Source organism: Alexandromys fortis, unplaced genomic scaffold (genome assembly GCF_014885135.2).
Source record: "Alexandromys fortis isolate MF-2015 unplaced genomic scaffold, M_Fortis_MF-2015_v1.1 scaffold_177, whole genome shotgun sequence".
Classification (NCBI taxonomy): Eukaryota; Metazoa; Chordata; class Mammalia; order Rodentia; family Cricetidae; genus Alexandromys; species Alexandromys fortis.
The window spans coordinates 2,429,528-2,445,890 of NW_026068056.1; the positions used below are offsets into that span (position 1 = coordinate 2,429,528).

The following is a 16,363-nucleotide window of genomic DNA, read 5'->3' on the forward strand; positions in this document are numbered from 1 at the left end:
TTTTTTTTTTTTTTTTTTTTTTTCGAGACAGGGTTTCTCTGTGATTTTGGAGCCTGTCCTGGAACTAGCTCTTGTAGACCAGGCTGGTCTCAACTCACAGAGATCCGACTGCCTCTGCCTCCCGAGTGAGTGCTGGGATTAAAGGCATGCGCCACCACCGCCCGGCTTTATTTTTTAATCTTTAACTGGTGGTCCAGTAATCATTTCTTAGTTGTTGGTCACCATACCTATAAAACACTCATTGCTAATCTCCATTGTGACAACTGTGGAGCAGTATGTTGACACATGACTTCCTCTGCTTACAGTATTCCCTCCAAAGGAGTGCATTTGACCGATGTGCTGACTCAGCTCAGCCTGGTGGCACCTTCTGCCTTGCCGATGGTCCCAACCTTACCCTCTTAGTAAGGCAGCTTCTCTTCTTTTACAAACAGAGTGAAGACTCCAAACGTTTGGTGAGTATAGAGATATTTTCACTTAGTTCTATGTACCTATTTTCCATCTCCTTTTGGAGGGAGGGGCATGTGGAAGTGGGGAGTGTCTGAGGAAGCCAGATAACTCCTCCTCAAGTCTACGTTTTTGTTTTTTTTAAATCCAGCTGTAATAGGTAATCTTTGTGTTGATGTATTTTACTTTTCAAAGTCAACATACTTTTTAATTGATTTCTCTACTATGGTATTTTAAGTGTTAAAAAGGATATTGTAGGCACTCATCAGTCAGTGTGACCCACTTTCCTCTGTACATCAGCCTCTCTTTGTGCAGCTGCTGTGAGGTGTATACCCTCATTATTGATTATGTGCATATATAGTGATAATTTACTTCAAATATAGGGTCTCTTTAAAAATGTAATCTCTAAAATATTGCAGGTTTTTTGTTACTGCTAATGAGGGATAGAGAACATTGTTTCGGTGAACAGTGGGTTGTTGTTTTTTTTTTTTTTTTTTTTTTTTTTTTTTTTTTTTTGGTTTTTTGAGACAGGGTTTCTTAGTGTAACCTTGGCTGGCTGTTGTGGAACTAGCTCTGTAGATCAGGCTGGCCTTGAACTCACAGATATCACCTTCCGTTGCCTTAAGAGTGCTGGGATTAAAGGCTTGTGCCACCAACGCCTGGCAGGAACTATTCTTAAAAAGTGGAATGCAGGGCTGGAGAGATGGCTCAGTGGTTAAGAGCACTGTCTGCTCTTCCAGAGGTCCTGAGTTCAATTCCCAGCAACCACATGGTGGCTCCAAACCATCTGTAAAGAGATCTGGCGCCCTCCTCTGGTGTGTGGGTATAAATGGAGGCAGAAAGTTGTATACATAATAAATAAATTAAAAAAAAAAAGCGGAATGCATGGTTAGGTACTTGGTTCACACCTGTAATTCCAGCACTGGAAGGATCAGGAGTTCAAGGCCGACCTGGACCACATTATACACTTGTTGCAGAAAAAAAAAAAAAACAAGCTGGGCAGTGGTGGCACGTACATTTAATCCCAGCACTGAAGCAGAGGCAGGCAGATCTCTGAGAGTTCAAGGCCAGCCTGGTCTACAGAGTGAGTTCAGGACTGGCTCTATAACTACTGAGAAATCCTGTCTCAAAAAAACTAGAAAAAACTAACCAAACAAAAAAGCCCCCCAAAAGACCCCTTGTGTTTCATCTTCCCCAGGAAATATTATGAGACTTTTATATAATTGTTAGGTTAGATATTTTTATTTATTTGTAATTGAAATTTCCAAATCACATTAAAAGGGGATATACAGTGAAAACTGTATGCTCACATGGAGCAAGTACAAGGCAAAGGGGGCTGCTTTGCTATTTATCTAGAGCTTGGCTGTAGTCCTAGCTCTGCAGCCGAACTTGAGCTATGCTGGGGCATGAAAGAACTTTGTATAATTGAAGCTGATCAAGAGAGGTACAAGAGGGACTGGAGAGATGGCTTCGTATTTGAGAGCACAAAATATTCTTCCAGAGAACCTGAATTCAAATCCAAGCACCCATGTGCTTACAAATGTCTATAACTCTAGTCCCAGGGGATCCAAGGGCACTAGGCCCCCATGTGATATACAGACATATATGCAGGCAGAAGGCCCATACATATAAAATTAATTTAAAAAACCAAAGGGGGTTGGGCACAGTAATTAATATGCCCACCATTCTGGACTTTGCTTCTGGGCAGCTGTCTGGACTCCTTTCTGAAGTCCAGGAGAGGAGGAGTAAAGGCACAGTAGCAGACCATTTAACTTGCCTCTCAACAGACTGCCTTTGCCTCAGGGCTCCCTATTCCTGGATATGGAAAGATCTCTAAGGAGCAGAAAACATGTAGGTGTTGTCTCTCTCCAGAGCGCCTTGGTGTGTGAGAGCTCATCTGTAATCTGATTCTAAAGAGGCATACACAGAAGTGTTTCAGAAGCTGGATGTGAAACCTTAGAGTGAAGAGGAGTCTTTGGCCCAGCCCCAGGCGCATGCAAAACAAATAGTTCATGTGCAGATTGTGAAATCCTAAGTAGAGCAAAATGTCGTCAAACACAGTTCATATTAAAGGGGGGGGGATTAGGGTCTGGAGATTAGGTCTTAACCAATGACCTATTGATTAAGAGCATTGGCCACTCTTCCAAAGCACCTAAGTTCAATTCTCAGCACCCACATATCACAACTGTCTATTATTGTCCAGTTCTGGGAACCTGACACCCATGGCAAAAACACAAATGCACATAAAATAAAAATAAATATTTTTTTAAACCCACAGTATAAAAAAAGAAAAATGAGTTAAAACCAGATGCGATCCCAGTACTAGGGATTGTGGCAAGTTCTGACTAACTGAGCTATAAGTGAGACTCTTTCTCAAAAATAAATAAGGAAGTTCAGAAGAGATCGTGAATATTTTCAATTCACTAACAAAAGTACAAGAACAGTTTTCCTGTGACAAAGTCACCTAATTAGTTCCCCAATTCCCACTTGGAAACAAGCAGGATTTTCTAGTGGTACTAAATGCAGACTTAAACATTTATGCCCATACCCCGCCCCCCTTTATTTATATTTCTCTCTCTCTCCTTCTCTTCCCCCCTCCCCCTTCTCTCTTTCTCTCTCTTTTTTTCCAAGACAGGGTCTGTAGCCCTGGCTGTCCTGGAACTTGATCTGTGCTGTGACTAGGCTGGCCTTGAACTCCCTGAGAACCACCTGCCCCTGCTTACCAAGCATTGAGATTAAAGGTGTGCACCACAACCACAGCACAAATATATGTTTTACTGTGACTTTAATATGGTCCTATGCCAAGAGAGGATGTGCTATGACTGCACTTTTTTCCTGTATGTAGCTTACTTTTAACTTAATATTTGCCTTACTTTTTATTGTTTTGTTTCTTTGGTTTTCGAGACAGGGTTTCTCTTTAGTAGCTTTGGAACCTGCCCTGGAACTTGCTCTGTAGAACCAGGCTAACTTTGAGCTCACAGAGATCCACTTGCCTCTGCCTCCCAAGTACTGGGATTAAAGCCTGCCACACTTTTTAATTAATTGGTTTTCTTTCAATCTCTTACTCTATTCCACCTGGCAACAGTTCTATGCTTCATTCTTAGCGCAACTTTTCATAAACCCGGGCTCCCTGTCTTCATGCATTTCTTCCTAGCACTCTCTAGCCTGCTGTTACTCTGGGAAAGCCTTTGTTTTGCTTTTTCTGATTTCTCTGACTTTTCTTGGTTTATTTTCTTATGTTACTGATACTCATTCATCCTTGGTTGACACTTAAGATATATAAGGACAATGTGGGGCTCTGGAGGTAGAGCTCAGTGATAGAGTGCTTACCTCAAATGTGTGAGACCATCCTGTCGTAGGGTTTCTGTTGTTCTGATGAAACATGAAAAACATCTTGGGAGGAAAGAATTGATTTCAATTATACTTCCATATCACAGTTCATCATTAAAGGAAGTCAGGTCAGGCATTCAAACAGGGCAGGAACCTGGAGACAGGAGCTGATGCAGAGACCATGAAGAGGTAACATTAATTGGCTTGCTCTTTATGATTTGCTGAGAAATCCCGGACCAATAACCCCCACAATAGTCTGGGCCATCCCACATCAATCGCTAACTAAGAAACTGCCCTATAGGCTTCCCTGTAGGATCTTTTGGAAGCATTTTCTCAATTGAGGTTACTCTCAGATCACTAGCTTGTGTCAAGTTGACATAAAAACTAGCCAGCGTTACAGAAGCAAACACAAACGAAAAAGCAAAATAGTTTTAAATATTTTCTCATCTGTCTTTAGTAAATAACAAATATTAAGCAAATAAGATATTTAATGAGTACAATTTTTTTTTTCAGTAATAATGGCACATCTATCACTTGTCAAATCCAGGGGATGGCAAAATGACTTAGCAGGTTAAAAGAACTTGTGCCAAAGCCTGATGACCTGAGTTGAATTTCTAGGACCAATATTGTGGAAGGAAAAAACTGACTCCTATAGGTCACTCTAAACTGTAAACACATCATGCCATGGTATATGCTCACGTACATGTGTACACATAAAACATAAATAAAAATTAAATGAAAAAAATTTAGAAAAGATTGTCAAATGAAGACCCAAAGCTAATTCAGAAAGTGTTGAAGATAGTATAATATTCTTAACTACTTTGAGATTTTTTTAATTCACTTCAAATACCTGGTTAATAGAGTAAAACTTTATTCTTGGAGTTCTTACAACTGCCCTCTAGCTTTTTATCATTATAGTTTTATATGTGTTATTTTTATTTGTTAATAGGAGCCACAAAATTTAAGATAAGCCATGTGTTAGGTAGTTTGAAAGGTTTATTTCATGTTGGTTCCCATGAAAATGCATAGGGTGGTTCCAGATCAGAGTGATCTACTTTCAGGCGGTGTTAAATAGGTTTTACAACCAGAAAACAGAATATTAATCTATTTCATAAAAATACAGTGGAGGAAATAGAAGAGAGTTCTTGTTGGGTGTTGAGGTTTCAGTGTCATTTAGAATCTGCCACATACATATGGTTTACAATCAAACCTTGTGAACACAAGGGCAGAATCTGACATTCTGCTTTCCTGAAGTCATAGGTTAGTCATCATTGTTTCTAAAAGAGTGACCAGTTCCTCTGACCAGCCCAGTTATGTGATTGTCCTTGGACTGGGAGCCCTGTTATTGCCTTCATGTGAAGAGTGTGTGGGAGAAATTTCCCTTTAGTAAATCTCTGTGTATAATATAAAAATAAAACAAAAAGCCCTTAAATAGTGCATGGAGTTAGGGAAAGGAAACAGAAAGGATGTTGAAGGAGACTGCAGCTCTGCATACAAGAAGGGCAAAGAATTGTTCATGCAACTTGAGGGAAGTACTACATTCCCTGTGTGGTGTTCTGGTGGATTGTTTCCTTTTGCTTATGACTTGTTTTAAGTAGAATGAGCTTTATATATTCTTGGTTTAGAGACTAATGTAGTAGTGTATATTAACATTGATGTTATTAAGATGGAGATATACAAGCCTGCTAAGAAAATTTTGAGTTAAAAACCTTACTCTTTATCAAGTTTTGATTAAAGTGTAGAAACCATGTAAAGACATTTTTTAGTATTATGTAAATAATCAAGCAAATTTTATGGGTTATTTTTATGTTTTACTCTTACAGATATGGCTATATCAGAACTTAATTAAGCACAGCTCTCTGTTTGTAAAGCAGTTGGATGGATCAGAGAGACTGACCTGCTTATTTCAAATAAAAAGGTTGATGAGTCTTTGTTGCAGGTAAGTTTTTCATAGTTGGAATCTTAAAAATGTGTGAGATATCTTTAGAATTTAAGTGGTTTGGGAAACAGCTTTGTTTTTGTTTTATTGGTTTCCTTTTTTTTTTTTTTTCTTTTAATGTGTATGGCTATGTGCCACGTACATGCCTGGTACACAAAGAGACTTGAAAAGGGTGTGAGATCCTCTGGAACTGGACTTACAGAGTTGAGCTACCTTATGGGTGCTTGGAACTGAACCTCAGTCCTCTGGTAGAGCAACCAGCACTCTTAATCACTGAGCCATCTCTCTAGCCTTATGATTTTTTCATTTTTTTTTTTTAAAGATACGATCTTGTTTTTTAGCCCAGGCTGACCTTGAATCCAAAGCAGTCTTCCTGCCTTGGCCTCTCAAGTGCAGTAGTAAAATATAGATACCTTTTTCGAAAGACATAGATGTTAGTTAGTACGGGGGGGGGGGGCATTAAAAAAGGAAAGAGAGGATGTGAGGTACCTCATCAGAAAGTCTTTGTAATGAGGTCATTTGGAGGTCAGGATGGTTCTTGATGTGCTAGGTCAGAGCTAGCCTGTAGAGGAGAGCCAGTGCAGATTTTTAAGCTTCTTGGCTTTACGTTAGCAAGCGGGGAGCCAAAGGAAAGCTTTGATCAAGGTCACACAGCGTTAATTTTTTTCTAAAATTTTCAACATAAAAGAATTTAAAAAAAAAAAGCCACACCAGGTGCCTGTTCCCTGTTGTCTTGAGTCAGCAGTTCTTTTTTGTTTGCTTGGGTTTTTTTTGTTTTTTGTTGTTGTTGTTGTTTGTTTTTTGAGACTGACTATGTAGACCAGGCTGGCCTTATGATTAATTAAGGTGTGCATCACCGCACCTAGCATGGGATGATTTAACTGCAGTCAACCAGTTGAATGTTTTGCTGAACCATTGTAATTTCTGTCTCATGGTCACTCTATTCCCCAGATACTCCCATATCCAGTTCTAGAAAGAAGGGTCCTAATATAAACCCCAGTGTTATGATCACTTTGAAAATGATTAAGATTGATGTTGCCTGAATCCAGAGAGTCCAAGCACCTAGGTTGACAGACCCAGTGTAGCATTGGGTGAAATGCTCAGTCCGTTCTCAGGTTCTTGAGACAGAACCTGCAATGATAGAGTATACTGATTCTGTATCCAGAACTATGCCCTCCAGTGTATACTTTGAGGATGTGTTGGAAATGACTGAAGAGTAGTGATAGCTGAATCTGAAGGTATGGGCTACAGGTTAGTCACTCTAGGCAGCAGTGAAGCCTGGGGCTTTGATGAAGGTGTGTTCAGGGGTTTTAGAGACTATGGGAACTTTAACCTAGGTGAGTGAAGGGTTTTAGAGACTATGGGAACTTTAACCTAGATAGGACTCTAATGACTTGTGTGAAAGATAACAAAAGACTGGCGGGGGGGGGGGGTGCTGAAAAGAGCAAAAGGAACAGCTGATTAAAACTGAGGTGGAGCAGAGGGATAGGTCAGAATGAATACTTTCATCTAAGCCTCAATGAGGTTAAAGCCAGATTCTCAGATGAGTATGGGTCAGGTCTTAATGTTTCAATGTGAGGCTGTCTGGATGCTGTAGCTGACTCAAATCTGCTTTCTCTTCCTGATTGAAATCTTTGCTTTCTATAGCCTGGTTAGTGTTTGGTAGGGCCTATGGCTCTGTCAAATAAAGAAGCAGCCTGTATGAGCTGGGCAGAGTGCTCTGGAGCCTGTTTGGAACTATCTTAGTTATTCATTTTCCCCCTCAGCAATACCCTTGGTCTGCTGCAGCAGTGAAATATGGAGTAGCAGAAGCATCCATAGAGAGAAATAGATGAGGAACAGATTAAGGATAGTATTTGGGGAAAAAAAATCATACCTGGTCTTTTGAGGAGTTAGCCTTGATGGTACAGAAGGAAGACTTTCCAAATTAAGAGAAAAGAAAATTATATAGTTCCAGGTATCGGAACATGTAGCGGAGAGGTAAAAAAGAACAGTTTATACTGTCAAGAGGCAAATAGTGAGAAAATAGGCAACAGATGTGAGCCCATCTTTGAAAACAAAACCTCTCTCTAAATTGGATCAGCACACACTTGAAAATATTACCAGTATTAGAGAAGTAGAAATCCATGTTGTGATACATACGCATAGACTCAGAGTTGCTGGATTCTAATGCTTCCTACCAAGTGCTAGGATGTGGTGCAGCCAGGACTTCCTCTCACAGTGTCTGTGGGAACCTGGTGGCTTCATGTGCAATTTAGATTTGGGATCCAGTAGATGGGTTTTTTTTTAAACATTTGTTTGTTTGTTTGTTTGTTTATTATGTCTCCAGTGTTCTGCCTGAATGCATGTATGCCAGAAGAGGGCACCAGACCTCATTACAGATGGTTTTGAGCCTCCATGTGGTTGCTGGGAATTGAACTCAGGACCTTTGGAAGAACAGCCAGTACTCTTAACCTTCTGAGCCATCTCTCCAGCCCCCGATCCAGTAGTTCTGTATGTAGAAAATACCCAGAAGAGATGAATCATTGAATACACTGGAGTTTGTCATTAAATATTCTTCCAGCTTTCTTTTGAGACACAGTTTCCCAACCCCAGATGTAACATTTTCACATGGGGAGACAGTAGTTCAGTGTGCTCAGGGATTGGGGTTTGCAGGTGTATTAAGCGATAAGCCTCAGAGAGACAGTAAACAGAACCAATACACTGAGCACACTGTACATCTTCTTTTGCATAAAAAAAAACCCAAAAAGTACATCCTTATCCACAGATAGAGAGACAAGTGGTAGAATGGAACATGAGAAGACAGTTGACTGGAGACACCTAAGATCAGCTTCCTTTTCGAGATTGTATGTGTCTTTCAAGTATGGGATATAGAAGAGTGTATAACAATGCTTATGCCGTCAGTTTTTAAAAAAGACATGGAGGGACTGGAGAGATGACTCAATGGTTAAGAGTGCTTGCTGCTTTTGCAGAGGACTGGAGTTCAGTTCCTAGTACACAGCCACCTGTAACTATATTCCCAAGGAATTTGACACCCTTCTCTGGCTTCCCACAGGCACCTGCACTCATGTGCACATATACACATATGCACACACATATACATGTTAAGATTTTTTTAGGGCTGAAGAGATGACTCAGAGGTTAAGAGCATTGGCTGCTCTTCCAGAGGTCCTGAGTTCAATTCCTAGCAACCACATGGTGACTCACAACCATCTACAATGAAATATGGTGCTCTTTTGGTGTCCAGGCAAAACATTGTATACATAATAAATAAATCTTAAAAATTTTTGAGTCATAGAGCCTTTTTTAAATTTTTTTATTTGTTGTGACTGGGTCTCCATCTCTAACCCCAACTGGCCTGGAATTCACACAAATTTGCCTGCCTCTGCGGCTTACTCAGCCTTCTGAATGGTAGGATTACAGGCCTATGACACTACACCTGGCTGGAGGCCATTTTCAAATCGGACTGTGATAATTAAGATTCCTTTTGTCTGTAGTTCTCCTCCTAGCAGGCGGGGAGGCTTCAGTCAGGATAATGCTGAACCAAAGAGAGCGTGCTGTTCTGTACTGTTGGGAACCTGCAGGTCTAGACAGACCTGATGTCACTGGTTGCAAAGGCACTTTTTACAGAAAACTTTACCTAGGTGAAACTGTAACTTCTCTTCCAACAATCCATTGGCTATGGTTTTCTGTCACTGTTTGTAATATTTGGTTGTCCTCTTCTGTCTCTCCCTCTGAGATGGAATATTTTTCATGTCTACCTGCTAAAGGTATACTGTTGACACTTGATAAAAGACTCGGGAATTCTGAACATTGTTGCTTGAGCAGTAGTGCAGTGACTCACATGCTCGTCACAGAAACTGGAGCCGTCAGGGAAACTGGCAGCCCTGACTTTCTAGTAAGTATGTGAATCTGTTTTACAGGTTGCTGCAAAACTGTAGTGATGACAGTTTGAATGTTGCACTTCCAATGCGAATGCTTGAGGTGTTTTCATCTGAAAATACATACTTGCCTGTTTTACAAGATTCTAGCTATGTGGTGTCAGTGATTGAACAAATTTTGCACTACATGGTTCACAATGGTAAGTGGGGCAAACCTGTGGAGGTGGGCATTGTTGTGGAGGCATGCATTGTCTTGTGTGCTGTTGAAGGATGGTACTGCTCTGAACAACACACTATGATCTTCAGAACAGAAGCTGTGCGTGTGTGTGCCTTCTGGGAGAGTGACTCAGCCACTGAGTTCTAGATTGGTCCCAACCTCTGGAAATGCAGAAGTCTTTTCAGTGTCTGTACATAATTATTCATTGCTTTATAAAAAACAAGTTCCTCAGGTTAATCATAAAAGGAGCTGGTTTAAGGCTGGGTGTGGTGGTACGTGCCTTTAATCCCAGCCCTTGGGAGTAAGAGAGCAGGCAGGCTTCTGTGAGTTTGAAGCCAGCCTGGTATGCAAAGAGTTCCAGGACAATCGGGACTGTTAAACAAACCCTGTCTTGGAAAAACAAAAAATGTTGGTTGTTCTTGAAAGTTATAAATTACTGTTACTACAAAGTGTTGATAACTGATTTTTATTGAAGTATAAACCTATATAGATTAGCTGATATATATTCAAACCACAAAAATTATGGTCTCATTCATTTTTACTGTTTGTAGAGCTTAGTAAGTGTAAATACCCCTAACTTGTTTTGTTAAAAATCTCAGAAAACTACTGACTTAGTGAAAATCACAGTGAAATTTATTGAGTTTGATTTTCTAAGAAATAGATTCATGATGGCATTGAACTTGAATGAACTTGTATAATGTATATATCCAGTTCAGGCTAAGCATTTGATGATAATTTTCTTTTTCCTGTTTTCTAAAACTATTAGGAAGATAATCATGAGCTGCACCTTCTTTGAAATGTTTCTAAAAATGAAACGTGATTGAAAATCTCCCATCAAGGGGGCTGGAGAGACGGCTCACTGGTTAAGGGCTCCGTCTAATCTTCCAGAGACCTGGGTTCAATTCCTAGCACCCACATGGCAGTTCATTGCTGCCTGTGCCTCCAGATTCAGGGGATCCCACACCTTCACACAGACATACATGCAGGCAAAACATGAATGCACATAAAATAAAAAAAAAATTTTTTTAAATCTTCCATTAAAACTGCTGCTTTTGTTGTGTGCAGTGGTGTAGCTGTTTTTCAGTTGTTTTAATGAATTATTTTGTGGTGTTACTGTCCAGATTGTGGTCTTTAAGTAGTTGTTGTTTCTTCTAAAAGAAACTTGGGAGCTCCTACAGACAAGCAGGTCTTGGTCAGGCTAGCAAGGTGAGACAGACATTCCACCAGCAGTTGCTGGGTAGTATGAAGGTCTTAAGGATACTGTAGACTGAATCCATGTCTGAATCCATGATTTCATTATAACACTAAGGGAGCCTACAACATTAATTCCATTCTGAGGTGTTTGGAGTGTAATCAGAAGGTCACATTATGGATCTTACTGGGATTATAGGATTACGAGTCAAACATGTTGATTAAATAAAATTAATAACACCAGACAGTTGGCAACTTGATTACTTAGTAGCTATTTGTGATATTAAGAAGTACTAATTCTTGAGGCCAGCCTGATCTAAAAAGTGAGTTCCAAGACAGCCAGTGCTATTTACAGAGAAACCCTGTCTTGGGACAGGGAGGGGGAAAGTACTAATTCATTTTTAGCAATGATAATGGTCCTCTTAAAATATTTTGCTAGTCCATGGTGGCACACACCTGTAATCCCAGAACTCAATAGGCAGGCAGATCTCTGAGTTCAAGGCCAGCCCGGTCTACAAATCAAGTTCCAGGCCAGCCAGAGCTGTTAAACAAAGAAACCCTATCTTGAAAAAAATATTAATCTTTTCATGATATACTGAAGTAATTATGTTTTAGGTTTGCTTCTGAATGAATAGGTAACGGTGTGTCAATACAGGCATTGTAGGCATTATTGATGCTAACTAAGCAGTAGATATGAGAGTCTATGTGCCATTCAGGTCTTAGCAAAATAAGTGTAGCTGAAGGTGGTGACTCTCCTGTTACCATAGCACTTGGGAGACTGAGGAAGAAGGATTGCTATGAGTTTGCTGCCAGACTGAACTACAGAGCGAGACTCTTCACCTTTTCATCCATATAACTTTATAAACATTTCAAAATTGATGATGGTGGGGCTGGAGAGATGGCCCAGTGGTTAAGAGCACTGCCTACTCTTCCAGAGGTCCTGAGTTCAGTTCTCATCAACCTCATGGTGGCTCACAACCATCTGTAATGAGATCTGGTGCCCTCTTCTGGCCCGCAGGCAGACACAATACTTTATACATAATAAATAAATCTTTAAAAAAAAATTGATGATGGCAATTGAGATACCTCAATGAGTAAAGACACTTTCTGCTGGAAACTTGAACTGAGTTCAATTCCTGGGTTCATCAATGTAGAAGAGAACAGATTCCTCCAAATTGTCCTCTTAGGCTTCCCAAAAATAAATATATTTTTAAAAATTTTAAGGCATTTCTCTATTGTAATGAAAAAGGACACTAAATATAAATGCATTTTCCCTGTTTTTTTTTTTTTTAGGGTATTATAGATCTCTCTACTTATTGATTAATAGCAAACTTCCATCAAGTATTGAATATTCCGATTTATCGCGAGTTCCTATAGCAAAAATTTTGCTGGAGAATATCTTAAAACCATTGCACTTTACATACAGCTCCTGTCCTGAAGGTGCAAGGTGGGTGAATGAAGATTGGGCAGTCACATGTTTTCTTTATTAGTATGTCATGGTTCATGGGGAAGTGTGCAGTGTACTTTTCTCTGTCTGGCCTGTGCCTCACCTAAATTTGTAATTCTGATGATCTGGCTATTTATTTCCTGCTCTTTAGTACCCATCATGAAAAAGAAAAAACATTAATAGAAAAGATATAGGGGCTGGAGAGATGGCTCAGTGGTTAAGAACACTGACTGCTCTTCCAGAGGTCCTGAGTTCAATTCCCAGCAACCACGTGGTGGCTCACAGCCATCTATAATGAGACCTGGCACCCCCTTCTGGCTTGCGAGCACACATGGAAGGAATGCTGTACACATAATAAATAAATAAATATTTTTAAAAATAGAAAAGATATAAAATCAAGTTCTAGTCTCTACTTTGGAATATAGATTATTTACTTAGGAGAACTTTTGGGGAAGTGATTTTAATCTGTGATTTGATGGGTAAGATGTTTTGATTCTCTTTAAATCCCTTTTCCTTTTCAGACATCAAGTTTTCTCAGCCTTCACAGAGGAGTTTCTGGCAGCACCTTTTACTGATCAAATTTTTCATTTCGTCATTCCGGCGTTAGCAGATGCACAAACCGTCTTCCCTTATGAGCCCTTTCTGAATGCATTATTGTTACTAGAGAGTCGAAATTCAAAACGGAGTAGTGGAGTGCCATGGCTCTTCTATTTTGTTTTAACTGTTGGCGAGAACTATTTGGGTATGAAATGCAAGGTGTACTTTTCCTAACTCCTGTATAGATAGTTGAGCAGATGAGTCAGGAGAAGACTGCAGTGACATTTTAGCATGAATTTCACAAATTGTTAGAAATCTTGAAGTCCGGGCTGTTTTCCTCATTCTCATTTTTGTGATCAAAAAGCAAGAAATGAGCTTTCCCAACCATTAGCATTTAGTTCCAACACTGGCTAATTGAAGAGAGGGTCAGATTCCACAAGTTGAAGGCTTAGTACCATGAAACTGCCTGCACTTCAGACCCTGTTGCATAAAATGGATTGTTATCTCTGCTCCTGACCAAGTTACAAAATTGGGGTTCCTGAAACCCCTTCTTTGAGCTTGATAGTTGACTAAAGTCTGAGAAGCATGTTGACTATTGTACTGCAATCATTACAGCTGAGCAGCCAATAGTGTTCAGATCTGTGGGGAGGGTATGGGGGCTTGAACACTTATCTGGTATGTTCAGGGGCTCGGAACCTTGTTCCAGTTTCAGTAGCCCTTTTCCTGATCACCTCTCTTTAGAAGCTGGGGTTGGGTTTAAAGTAAAAACTCTTGCCTGCTTATCACATTACCTGTCCAGGTATTAGCACACCTTTAGGCTGTTTAAGCCTTCAGTAACCTTAAGCAAAAACTTAGTGGGTGTGGCCAGAAAGGGCTTGCAGGAGTGACCAGAGACTTTGCTGGTTCCCTGAAACAAAGACCAAATTCATTGCATAGTGTGCGGCAGTTTGGATTTAATTAAAACAGTAGGGCCTGTTCAAAAGTACCTCTCTGGATGAAGAAAGTGATGCCCAAAATGTCTGAAGTAACTCTTAGTAACTCATGTGCTGATTGTTTTTCAAAGGAGCACTGTCAGAGGATGGCCTGCTGATTTATCTACGAGTGCTCCAGACCTTCCTCTCTCAGCTACCTGCTTCACCCTCTGGTACAGGCTGCCCTGATTCCACCAGTGACTCTGAGGATGATAATGAGGAGACTGACCAACCTACCAGCCCTGTAAGCAACCATACTAGAAGTATTCTTCTAGCTATTCACCTTTAGTTCTAAAGCCAGGAAAGTATACAGGCCCTGTTAATCTAAACTGGTCAGTCTTGTCCCCTGTCTACTCTTACTTCTGCAGCTACTCCCAATCCCAGAATCAACTTGAGTGTCTCAGGTTGCCAAAGGAAATAAAAGAAGTAAATGCCGCACTTGCAGCTCAAGCAGCTTCCTTAGCATTGTATGACCAACATCAGCTCCCTCTGAGAGAGGTTGGGGAAGTAAAGTTATAGACAGTCTGCTTCCTATCTATGTTAAGATGTGGTGTAGGCTTTGTTACAGGACGCTCTTCCTTCCTGTGAGCAGAGGCTGATTTAGGAACAAAAGCGTGTATAAACCCCCTTCCTGACTGTGTTTTATTGCTGTTTCCATCTATGGAAAATGTTACTTCATTTTAAGTCATTCCCTCCCCATAGTTCATAATGGTTTTAGGGGATCTCTTACACAGTTTTATGCTTCGATTCCTCTTTTCTTTCTCCTATCCTGGAGATAATTCTTTCTTCTTTAGGTTGAGAATTAATTATCAAGTTATAAATAAACCAAGAACCACTCATTTCTGGGCCAGATATTTCGTTCTAGTTTTTTTTTTCCCCCTTATATGTGTACAGGTTGTTTTGCAAGCCTGTCTGTTTGTCTGCCAAATGCATGCAGTGCCCTCAGAAGTCAGAAGAGGGTGTTAGATCCCCTGGAGACTAGAGATATTTGTGAGCCACCATGTGGGTGCTGGTAATTTAACCCAAGTCCTCTGAAAGAGCAGCCCGTATTCTTAACAATGGAGTCATCTCTCCAGTCCCCCTTTTAAGACTTTTTAAAGACAAGATCTCCTGTAGCACCTCTAGCTGAGCTAGAACTCACTGTGTAGCCCAGGCTGACCTTGCACTTAAGCCATCCTTATGCCTCTGCCTCCTAAGTGCTGGAATGACTGGTGTGGGCTGCCACACATAACTCTTTTTGGGGGTGGGCACAAGGTTTCACTGTCTAGCCCTGGTTGGCTCCAAACTCATAGAGGTTCTCCTGATTCTGCCTCCTGGGTGCTAAGATTAAAGGTATAACTGCTAAACCCGTATTTTAAATTTTATTTATTTTGTAGGGCTGGGGATTAAACTCCTGGCTTTAAGTATGCTAGATAAGTGGTCTATTTCTGAGCTACTTCCCTAGTCCACCTGACTTCTTAATTCTTAAGAATTTAAGTATATTTTGTTGGCTCATAAAAATTATATGATGAGCTTGGCAGTGGTGACACGTGCCTTTGATCCCAGCACTCAGGAAGCCGCAGGCGAATCTCTTGAGTTCAAGGCAGCCCAGGTCTACAGAGTAAGTTTCAGGATAGCCAGGCTACACAGAGAAACCCTGTCCCCAAACAAACAGACAAATTACATGATGGGGTGGGTCTGGTGGAGTACACCTTTAATCTTTACACTTGGGAGCCTGAGGCAAGCAGATCTCTGAATTTGAGACCAGCCTGGTCTACAAGAACCAGTTCCAGGATAGCCAGAGTTACACAGAGAAACCATATCTCAAGAGAGAGAGAGACAGACAGACGTTGGCAGTGGAACTAAGGAACTGAGGATGTAGTTCAGTGGTAGACTACTCTCTTGCCTAGCATGCCCCAGGCCCTGGGTTTCATTCCTAATAGCATCCCCTCTGCAGGGGATAAGGGGAAAAAAATAAAACCACCCTGAAATAGGGATAGATAGGCTATCCTTATTTACTGGGGTAATAATTTAGAACAATTTGTCACTAATCTTATTGGGTCAGATCCGATAGGTTCATGGTTATATTACTACCTTTTCTTTCCTCTGATACTTAATTAGGTAGAACTTAATTTGATTATAGGAGACCTCTCCAAGGTCAAAGTTGCTCTATAAGTCAAGTGCCATGGCTCACTACTATAATCATGGAAAGTTGAAGCAGGAGGATCTCAAGTTTAAGACCACCTTGAGCTACCTAGTGAGTTTGAGGGCAGTATGAACTATGTAGGAAGACATGTCTCAAACCTTCCCTGCCAAAAATGTTTGCCCTCAACTCTTTTTTGACTTTCTGGTTTCAGAATAATGTTTTCACTTATGTATAGTAGTTTGCAAAATTTTGTGTCTCAAAACCAGCAATACTACCATTGT

At 40.5% G+C, this 16,363-nt stretch overlaps 1 protein-coding gene across 1 annotated transcript in view; it reads left to right on the plus strand.

Annotated features, from left to right (window-relative positions):
• Ube3c (ubiquitin protein ligase E3C) overlaps window positions 1-16,363 on the plus strand; it is a 104,747-nt gene that overhangs the window by 21,700 nt on the left and 66,684 nt on the right. Inside the window, exons 4-9 of the mRNA XM_050119916.1 lie at window positions 306-452; window positions 5,598-5,713; window positions 9,637-9,794; window positions 12,296-12,449; window positions 12,971-13,191; window positions 14,050-14,201. Coding sequence (XP_049975873.1) covers window positions 306-452; window positions 5,598-5,713; window positions 9,637-9,794; window positions 12,296-12,449; window positions 12,971-13,191; window positions 14,050-14,201 — 948 coding nt within the window. The remainder of the gene's footprint in view (window positions 1-305; window positions 453-5,597; window positions 5,714-9,636; window positions 9,795-12,295; window positions 12,450-12,970; window positions 13,192-14,049; window positions 14,202-16,363) is intronic.